Source organism: Rhea americana, unplaced genomic scaffold, assembly GCF_003343005.1.
Source record: "Rhea americana isolate MKP2758 unplaced genomic scaffold, rheAme1 scaffold_19, whole genome shotgun sequence".
Classification (NCBI taxonomy): Eukaryota; Metazoa; Chordata; class Aves; order Rheiformes; family Rheidae; genus Rhea; species Rhea americana.
In genome coordinates this window covers 3,069,881-3,080,932 of record NW_028186038.1, presented here as the reverse complement: position 1 = coordinate 3,080,932, position 11,052 = coordinate 3,069,881, and the positions used below count along the sequence as shown (strand labels likewise).

Below are 11,052 nucleotides of genomic sequence, written 5' to 3'. Positions count from 1 at the left end.
GGCTGAGCTCCCCGGGGAGCCCCGCTGGCCGGCCCCGCCGCCGCCTCCCCGCAGCACGCAGCTCGCTCCCTCAGCGCGGCTCCCGTTCCGGGGGCGCCGAACGAGATTTTGGGTGCCTGTAAACTGAGCCGTCAGCCAGCCATCACCTTTATTYGTACTGATTTTCACTCGAAGAAAAAAGCGCACTTTTTGTACAGCACTTTGGCCTTTACAAATAACAACAAAATACCCCACTGTTGGCCCCGTATTCCTGTCGCCGTACCCACACGGACGTATTCAGATGCAAAGACCTGCAGAAGAGGGCAAGGAGTTGGCTTCCGTCGTTACTCTGCCCAAGAGGGGTTTTTGGGTCATCAATATGAAACCTTAAGGTAACACGCGAGTAACCTGCATTTTCTGCTAAAATCCCGTTCCCAAATTCTCGCAGTTGGGCTGCAGCCGCGGCGCGGCACGGTCCGCGTAGGGGCTGCCTCGGGRACCGGGGCGGCCGGAAGAGCGGGCAGCCGGGGATATCTAAGGCAGCAGCCTGAACGCGTCCCCGCTCGGGACAGACCCGCTGCGAAATCGAGTCCGCAGTGTTGTTGCAGGACCTACCCAGAACCTGCCTGCATGTGGGTGCTCATTATTGAAAAATATCTACAATACCTCAGGTAACTTCGCTCGCTCACGGTCCACCTGCCAGGTATTCTCAGTTGCTAACCTTACATACGATTTGCAGAGAGAAAAATCTGAAAAACATAAAGGCATCATGTTGTATTTGGGTGAATAAAGTAGTTAATTTGCTGTACGTACAAATCCGAACTTCAATCCAGCTTGTGTGGAAGGCTTTTCACACCTTGATTATACMTGAAAAATGTTGCTGGCATAGTTGCATCACGGAAAAGAGTGACATCGTCGTACCTCCAGGAAGCGCCACGTTGGTGAAATCTCTCATGTACATTACACCAAAGATTTTGCTGCTGATGGTCATCATGCCATGCAAATGCTGCTAGGAAAGAGGGCAACTGCCAACTTGTGACTTCGCCAGAACAAGAGGCTGGACAATACTTCCAGAATAAACAAGCTCTGATGTGGGAGAGCAACAACTTCTCAGCGCAGGGTGGGAAGGGACGCCACCCCGACAGAGCTCAACAGCAGGATCCCCAGCAAAGCTGCACTTACACTAGCCAAACTGCTGCTCTCCAGTTTACTTCTGAAGGGAGGGAGGAAGAAAGATTGCTGCAATTTGCACAAAACACAGCTGTGCTGCTATAAACTGCATCCACACGAAGGGCGCAGAGCTGTTAACACCACTCATGTAGACACAACACGAGATCAAAAATGCTCTGGGCAAGACTGTTTCTAACAATGTGTGTTGGGAACCAGAGCGGGCAGATGAACGCAGAGATAGACAGCAGACAGTAAGGGTGTGCCTCGACAGAAAAAGCCATCCTGAAAGCATCGGCAGCACGCATTTGTAACTCCTCGTGCCCTGTYGGTACAATCCATTATGTAGAAAAAGCTCCTGCGTAATGGAATAATTTATTTTCAGCTAAGAGGAGTCAAGATACAGGCATTGCAGATCATCTTACGTTTCAAATACAGTGCTGATGCATCACTGCAAGCACTCATGTTTGTTTTTTTTCTTTTTTTAATAACTGCCTTTGTTATTTCAGTCAACTATTTGCCTCACATTAACCATCTTGCATTTAGAAGTGGACATATGAAGTAGATGCATAAAATAAAAAAGTAGCAAGTATTACTCTGATCAAGTGTGATATTCCCCAATGCTGGCAGTGTATGAGTTTGGTTTTGTTTTCTTTCTCCATCTCTTGGGAGAACATCATGTAGTTCGCTAACTCAATCAGTTTATTTGGGCGTAAGAAAACTTTTATTCACAACATGTTAATTAAAAAAATACTTGACAAAAAAGGCATACAGTATTTTATACTAAAAGAATAAAGATTTTTATTAAGCACTGTAAGTTGCATTCAATAGCCTTCAAATACACCACACCACAATCCATCTACAACCAATCAAACCCAACAGTAGTTCATTCTTGCACAATCCATGAGTTGGGGCAGAACTCCCTTCAACTTACATTAAGATACCTACGTAGCTCTTGCGGGCAGGGAATGGGGAATTACACCTCATTTCTGATCACTAATGTGTGATGAAGAGCATCAGGAGAATTATATGAAAACGAATATAAAGAAATGATTCTGATTTTGAAGTACATTAAGTTTGGAAACACTAACAAAAACATCAAAATGATACAGGTATATTTGCTTATACTAAATTCTTGATGGGAAAGTTCTCAAGAACAAGCCATTTGTTTCCTGCTACAGAAGGGGGGTACTTTTTTTTTTGAAGATCAAAGCTTTTTTTTTTGTTTTTCACAGAATTTCATATTTGCTAATATGAAGGCATAAAACAGCAACAGAGAACAATAATGCATACAGCAATGAGTACACCAGGGTAACGTTGATATTCAAAACGGCTAGATAATTTTTTTTTTAAGTTTTAGAATAAATGCAACAGAGGTCAATAATCACAAAATTTTAAGGTTAGAGCAAGATCAGTCAATGACTAAACATAGTTAACATCTTTTATAGGACTATTACTGATTATTAGCTTTTTGTTTTGCAAATGGGCACAGTACTTGTAAGAATGGAAGAAAGAGGACAATAACATGCATAATATTAACTACACACTTTAAAAATTATGAACCATGCAGAAGTTTAGCTCAAATAGTAGTACTAATGGTCTACGTCTGATTCAAAACCACATAGTTCATTGATCACGGATGCATGGTATTAGTCACAAAAAGTTTCAGAACACATTGTGTTTGTTTTGAAAGGTCATTTGCATCTTCTATGATTTCAAGTTTATCTCCATTTAACTTGCTTGTAAAGTATGTATGATGTATATTTAAAATCAGCAGAACTGCAATATTACTCTATAATTTTTAGTTTCGATAGTTTGTACATTTTAACACAAAAGAACCACATCAACGGTGATGAAATTTAAGAAAGAAAAAACTGTGGTTGTGCCTTTTTCCCCCCATAATCATGAAATCAAAGCCTTAAAGAAAGCTTTATTGTGACACAGTAATGCAAAATCAAATATAATGGCATACATATGGTGCCAAGTACTAAAAATTATATTTTAAGCTATATATACTTAAAGACTGCCAAAATTTGTTTTCTTTATATTTCAAAAAACAAAACTACAAGCTTTTGTCATAACCAGTTTAAACTTTATGTATACTTCATTTTAAGTGCGGGAGTCAAATGCTCTTCATTCTCTTTCTTTTTTTGTTTTATTGTAGCATTTTGACTACAACTGGTTAAAACTAAAAATGTGTTGTTTAAATCTCTGACATCAAAGAGGGATCCGAATTTCCAAAGTCCTCATTTTTCTCTTACGGAAAGGAAAAAATGTACGTAACTGTAGGCTCTCTTTCTTTCCAGATATTCCTAATCCTGACCCTTCCCAACATCCTTCACCCTCTATAAAAAATAAGTTTACTCTTCTTTTTTTAAGACAGTGGCCTCAAGAGTATCATCTTTATGGCAAACACTGTCTGCATTTAGTGCATTTAAGTGAGGATTTGTATTGCACATTTTAGAGTCATTACTCAAGGCACTTTCAGACTGATTGGAAGCCCTGATGTCTCCTGTATTCCCATTCATCTGGGAAGCTGGTTTTTCCTCATTCACAACTCCATTTTCAGCCAGGGATCCATCTGAAGACACAATTGAGGATTTAGATTCCTCTGATTTTGACTTAAGTTCTTTGGCTACTTCTTCTGCTGAAGCAGCATAAGGAGGTTTGCCCTATTTTTTAAAAAAAGAAGAAAATTACTAAAGAACCACTGCTATATATTTGCAATCTGTTACAGTGACACTATTAATTAATAGGCAGCATGCAGCATGTGGAAATATCACAAGTGAATATTGAGTAGTATATACTGCTGAAATAAGAACTGGCATACAAAATTAACATCACAGGTTAGCACAGATGTGAAAGAATTTCAGTATTTCTAGTGCTTTCTAGCCATGCTTTCTTATATTCCTTTAGTTAACAGCACTTTACACTCTGATAGTTATTTGTGATCTAAGAGCCACATAAAAGCCTGGAAATACCAAAACTGAGAATCAATATACAGCTTAACTGCTTCTTTGTTGATATACAATATAATTTAATGACATGATTACATATTATTCAAATACAAACCAAAACTTATTTTCAGACAATTATTAAAGAAGTGCGAAAGCATCATGCAATCCTAGCTATACTGGTCTATATACTTTTAAGATTAGGAAGCTGACTTCATATGAAAAACATGTAATAGAATCTTACAAGAAAGAGTATAGAATAAAAAACAGATTTATGTAGCAACAGAACCCATATTTAGCTTTTAAGTATCTGCAGCAATGAATCCTAGCATTCCAAAAACATAATAAGCTTTAAACAACAAAATGAAACAAGTAGTTTGGGTTGCTAAGAAGCAACGTAGTTATCAACCACACCATTAACAAAGTCAAGTACTAAGAAATGACTAAGGGACATCTTATACACCTCAAGTAGTAGCACAGTTTCATAATATAATAATCGTATCTTTGACATATTAGAAACAGCATAGTTAATTCTTTTCTGAATTGCTGAAGGATTTTGCAGGTGAAATACTTAAAAAAAAACAAAAACAAAAACAAAAACCAAACCTGTTGTTCTCTAATATAAGCATCATATACCCTCCTTTCCAGGAAATCGCAAAACAATCTTTCTGTAGCAACATTGYGCAGATACGTGACTGGCATATGAGGCCAGTGTGTACTTATCACTGGTGTAAATGTATTTTTTTAGGCTTTTCTACTAAGTGTTATACTTTAGATTAAATGTATGCTTTTCCCTCCAGAATCAAGAGTGAAAGATTGTATTTTGTAAAGAAATACTCATTTCTTTCCTGTAGTACAACCTGCTATTTGCAATCACATTATCCAACCTTTACTCGTATCAGCTCACAATTGTAATCAATAAAGTCACTGGATTCTATGGGGAGGATCCTACTTGGCGTAAATATGCATATCAGAGTCTGGCCCCATGTAAGCATTCTTTCCTTAACTGCCTAGGTTTGTAAGACAGGTAAGTACACTGTTGCAGTTAATCTTAATTAGTTATTGAAATCTACCCTTTATGCATTAAGTTTCCCAAGTTCTCCCCTTGCCACGTGCATTTGAATCCACATTTTTTTCTTTTCCTGTAAAAGGAACATAAACTATAAAATGCATTAATTATTGACTGACGATGGTAAAAATTTGATTAGCTCAGGACTAATTTACAAAAAATATCACCATTTATCTTTCTTCTCCATAGCAAAGGCTCAATTTTAGACCAAGCAACTTGTGGTCATACGTTTTTACCATTCAGATTACATGAAATTAATAAAAATATGAATGTTCAAACTTGCTAGCTGACTGTTAAGACTATCTACCTAAAAGTACTATCTGAGCTAGGTTTACATATGCAAAACTGCTGCAAGTCCAACGTATTTGGAAGCTTTTTCTCCAGGCTTCCTTTATACCATGTGTTGCAATATTTCGAAATGAGACACCAAATAATTAACTTAGCACAGTGCTTTCTCTTCTATTTTAAGTAAAAGATTTAAAGCTTTAAGTACATAGGTAAATTTGCAGACATCACACAAATTTGTATACATAGAAATTTAATAAGTAAGAGAAATGAAGTATTTAAATTTTTACACCTGAAACACAGCGAGTTTTACTTGAAGCAACTGGTTCCTTCATTATCTACCGGAGAACACTCCTCCTCTTACTGTCTGATACCTGCAAACACCCCCCTTCTCCTATATGCTAATAGCTATACATCGAATTGCAAAGCCATACAAYGTATTTATTGTGTAAGTTTCCCACCTATGTAACACCCACTCGTTCATTACCCTTGGGACTTGCATTAACATTCAAAACGGCAGAGCAGCAAGAACAATGCAAAAGGGAGGAAAACGTAACTCCGAAGGAACTGGCACTTAATATGAAACACCAGTTTGCTCCATCTAGATTTAAAGGATCCATGGGAAAGGCAATAACTATGATCCACAGACTCTTCATATACTGTTGCCAAAAATGAAATTGTGCRTTCACGGTGGCAAAGACTGATCTTTCATTTCCTAGAAGTTTAGAGTTAGTGCGTAGTTTGGAGCTATGAAAGAGCAAAGATGCTTATTTTTTCTTCATGAGGTTGGACTGTGATCCCAGAAAATGAATTTGGAAAGGGTGGGAGGGGGAATAAAAGCTGCCAATTTATTTCAGCTTCATATTTCTCTCATTCTTCTAAACTCTCTCCTATTCTCACAGCTACTTAGAACTGCGTGGGCACTGCCTTCATATCAAAATATATTTTTCAGCTTCTGTCTTTACAACTAAAGTTTGCTTATCACTGAGCTGGAACACTAGCATGTCATCACCAGTTGTGCAGCCTACAGCTTCAACAGGTAGGCRACATCACTGTAAGAAACACTTATCTTTTAAAGTTGTGCTTATTAATGTTAGCTGGTCTGAAAGTCCATACTATACTAGCCTGTAAACCAGTGTTTTGAAGTCAAGCACACGGCTTTATTACCTGAATTGCTCCCTGGCTTTTATAACCTCTCCCATAGTACCTTCCACCTCTTCCAAAAGTTCTTATCACTGGAGTGGAAATAACTCCTCTAGGACGCCTGTAAGCATTGAGGAAAAGGAAGAAAGAAAAATACATATGAACTTTGTTTAGAAGTACTTTTAAATTTTATTTCGCTTAAGTATTTTTTTAGCTTTCTTGTCTAGTGACTAAAATCCACCTTTCTTCAAAGAAGCAATGTAATTAATCAATTCAGAATTACAGGGTTTTACTACTCTCAAGTGTATAAATTATAACCAATCTTTTGTTTTTCCAGCAATGAAATGACTATTTCTATAATTTACTTTTAAAAAAACAATGATTAAGTATTTTCAAGTTTTGCAAAAACATCTTTACAGTGTCAAATTATCTTTACAGAACTTCAAAAGCAGAGATCAACATAGTTTCACCTTAAAAAGAACACACAAGTAATCAGAACCATTTATAAGGCAATTCCTTCCATTTAATAACACTTCCCGTCAACCTCCATGCCAGACACAGAAAAAATCAGATAAAAGTAAGGAAGGAGAAATACAAAATTGCTTTGGTTTTGATGGGAGAATACAAAGTAATCTAAGAACATGAGGAAAAATGGAGGCTTCAGGCACATCTGACATGTGTAGCAATTTATCAAGTTTGGAACACTTTCAAATGGAGACTTCCAACCAGGACACATCAGGTGGCAGCATTTCTATTTGATTCAATAAAGATTAGATCAGACCAAAATAAACTTTCACTCCACTCAAACTATTTTAATGCAAACAATTCCAGAAACTTAACTTCCTTTAGGATTATGTCAATTACTTCTCGCCTAAAAAAATTGTTTTCATTCTCTCTCCTGGAAATAGGACCAGTAACTGATTGCTCTACTTTTCCTCCAAATCCGCTGCCTGATACCATGAGGTCATAGTGTCACGACTGACCCCTCTAAAGCTCACACAGAACAGCCAGATGGTGTTCAGGTCCAGCTCTACAACCAGCAGTTTCCAAGCTGCGTGGGCTGCAATTGCACAGTATGCCATTCTGGCAACAAATGACAGCTGCAATTCTCCAACTATATCTCATTTTCCATATAGCTAATGTTTCATCACTTGACAATTCCCATATGCCAGCAAGGTCCCTGTGAGCTGATTTTGCAAAAAACAGCCTCAGTAGGGGCTATGATTTTGCTTAGTGCTCCTACTTCCTGCTGTTGTTGTGCTGTAACAATTAAGTTGAACTGATTCAGTGAAGAAATACTGCTCTGTGCCATGCAAGTCTTTTCACACATACTGCAAATTCCCACATTCAGCAACAAGCAATTAAGTAATACATTTTAAAAGAAAAAAACCCTAAAGACTAAAGAGGAAAGAAGTGCATTTTACCTTCAATTACTTGTTTCATTCTTTCCAAAGATTGCAACAAGGCTATTCTTTTTTTGACCTAATTATTTAAATGGTGAAAGTATACCCATCAGGGTATACATTTTTCCAACTCAAATTCATATCACACTAGATATATTGATGGATCAAAGCCAATAAAAGTCATATGATATGATTTATATATAATGGTAAGAACACAAGTTTAATGTTGCAAAGAGACATGAGAGAACAGTGTTGACAAACCTGACATGATCCTCTTTGCTGAAACTGATAAAAAATGAAATAGAAGTGTGCAGAACTAGATGATAAAGAGTAGAAAAATAAAACGTCCACTTTTCTCCTAAAGTGTTTTTCAGTAGCAAATAGCATCCACAGGTAATGAACTCAATCTTTATAACACCTATTTTTAGAGGGTACACTAACATTTATATGTTTTCCTATTTTTAGTATTGATTGATACTATCACTGCTTGTGGGAGTCTTCTTTTCCCTCTCTGAGTAACTTTAGTAACCCTAAATGTAAAGAGTTTAACTCAGTAGGATGCAACTGAAACAGAAAGGTCTGGCATTCAAAAAAATTTTTTTTTGYCTTTTTGAGGCGACAACTTGCATCGAAACCTAACTGCCCAAAGGTAGTGCCTCCGACAGAAGATAAAGTCTCTCATATTTTCATTCTAACACAAAAGCTATTATTGGAGAACAGARTTTCTCTGTCATAAAGGTACTTACAGGAGCAGTAACACCCCTTCTAGTGATTTCACTGCTTCTAGGTAAGGAAGGCTCTTAACTTAGGACTTGCCAGTTTTAGTTCCTGATTACTGATATTTTGCACAAACTCAGGTGTTTGCTTTTTCAGAAAATGGAGGAACTGCTATTCAAATGAGTAGTCATGTATAAATGTAAGACAGATTGAAGCCAGAAGGTGTCTCCAGATAATCAGTCACGAGATGCTTCAGTCAGACAGCACCTTGATCAGGTCACTATAAATTACCTCAACCTTTTTCACAAACAGTACTGCACACAGTGTATTTAACTTAAGAAAAGAAAGCTCTACAGTAGGCCAGATTCTGTTCTTAAGTTGGATCCATGAACAGGAGGATTAATAATCACATACTAACCTCACTTAAATGGTGAACAATGTTATTTTGTGCACTGAAACTGAAGAGTAAGATTAAAAAACACAAAAGAGCCCAGTGCCTCATCACATATCTCAGGTTAATTCACTGACCTTTGCTATTCCAGATGAGCAGAGGTGCCCTTTAAGTCCCGCATCATCTCTGCTAACCTGTACAGTTTCCTTTGAATAGCTGTCTCAAGTGTCTAAAACAGCACTAGACGCCAATATTTTGGGAACTAAATCTCATTTTAGAGTATAAGATGTTCCTGACTAAATTTATTCCCCTTAAAATGTCAGTTTTGTTCTTTCTTATTATACCAAGTCTACTTCCTGCTGCTGAACTTCGTTTCTGCTGTTGTTACTTCTCCTTCTCCTGGTCCCATTCTCGCAGGACTTTAGGTCCCATCATTTCCTCATTCAGCCCGACAAGACAGGCATTCAAACAGTTAAAACTCATTTTAGTATCAAGCTTTATAGCGCAAGCTTGATGAAATTAATGGATAGAGAGGAATTCACACAGCTCAGACTTACTCTTTTAGACTGTTTCCTGGCTTAAGATGACATGAATATACCTACTGTACTCCTTTCCTCTATTACATGAATCACATGGCAACTCTGGGAGTTACCTACTATAACAAATGCAACCTAATTAAGGATGATAGACAGTTCTGTAATGCACAGAACAACAAAATTCTGGAAAAAATATAACCCTAAAAAAAAATAAAGCACTAGATATTTTTGTGACAATTCTTTTTTTAATAAAAGATATGCACTTGTAATTCCAGCTGTAGTGAAACTAAGTGAAAGGACTGAAGAAATAATTATTGTTTTAAGCATATCTCCTATCATGACAGTAGCCGAGAACTGTTAAACCTGTAAGTGTCCTCCACCTGTTTTTCAGTTTTACAGAAGATTTACAAAAAKAATTTATTCAAAAATTTATCACACTTTGTGAAAATTATTCTACCAAACCAAGAAAAATAATAAAGTGTGGTGATAGTTTTCATCAGGTAAAACGTATTTATCGATTTCTTGTAAGGGAAAGGCCCTCAGGCCTTTTCCTCATGCAAAATGATTCACATACGTGTCAGATTCATAATATGTTTTTTTTTCACATAAAAACGTTTACAGTCATCTGAATATATGTTTCATTTAATATATTTAAAAATGAACATAAATGGCTTCTTGAAAATACTCAGCAGGCATAATATACCTAATGCATCCCAAAATGCACTGCATGCAATTTCTAATGCCCCCACTTTTTCCAGTTCTACTTCTATTCCAACCATTCAATTCTTCAAGCTGCACTTACCCTCTTGCTGGTCCTCCGACAGAAACAACCTGCAGAGGAAATGGCCCTCTACCCCCTCGTCCACGTCTGCTTCCAGCCCAATGGCCGACTACAGTGCCGGCAATTTCAAGTTTCCCTCCCTGAGAAGGAATAGGTTGGACTCCTGCACATAAAAGCAAAACCAGAACTTGATACTCACAATCATACCACGAAAGTTACTAATGAACGGAAAACATGTTACCCCAGATTTTTAACATGTATAGTTTCCCTTCTCATTTTGTGGTTGCTCAGAAGAATTATAACTCCAGGAGCCTTTTTTCTTTCTTTTCTTTTTCTTTTTTTTTTAATATATAGGAATTCTGAATTGGAAAATGATTATGTGACAACTTCAGTTTCAGTTTCAGTAATTAAAAATATATATTAGATCAGCACTAAGAAACTGAAGTGAAATTTTACAAATTATCTGAAGATTATTTTTTACTACATTCTTAATGAAGAAAAAATTTTTAGTGGTTTAAAAGCTCTTTTTTTATTGAGCATCAAATGTCAGCCTAAGACACAAAGATTATCATTTCTGTGAAYAACTTATTAGGCAGAACTACCTACATTAATGCTAAGCTGTAATAA

The 11,052-nt window shown here is 37.0% G+C and overlaps 1 protein-coding gene across 1 annotated transcript in view; it reads right to left on the bottom strand.

The window, feature by feature from the left end:
- Window positions 1–1,922: 1,922 nt before the first annotated feature.
- The window catches only part of FAM120A (family with sequence similarity 120 member A), a 50,620-nt gene continuing 41,490 nt past the window's right edge, over window positions 1,923–11,052 (bottom strand). Inside the window, exons 16-18 of the mRNA XM_085302552.1 lie at window positions 10,447–10,588; window positions 6,622–6,718; window positions 1,923–3,818 (exon numbers count right to left, since the gene is read on the bottom strand). Coding sequence (XP_085158678.1) covers window positions 3,507–3,818; window positions 6,622–6,718; window positions 10,447–10,588 — 551 coding nt within the window. The 3' untranslated portion in view covers window positions 1,923–3,506. The remainder of the gene's footprint in view (window positions 3,819–6,621; window positions 6,719–10,446; window positions 10,589–11,052) is intronic.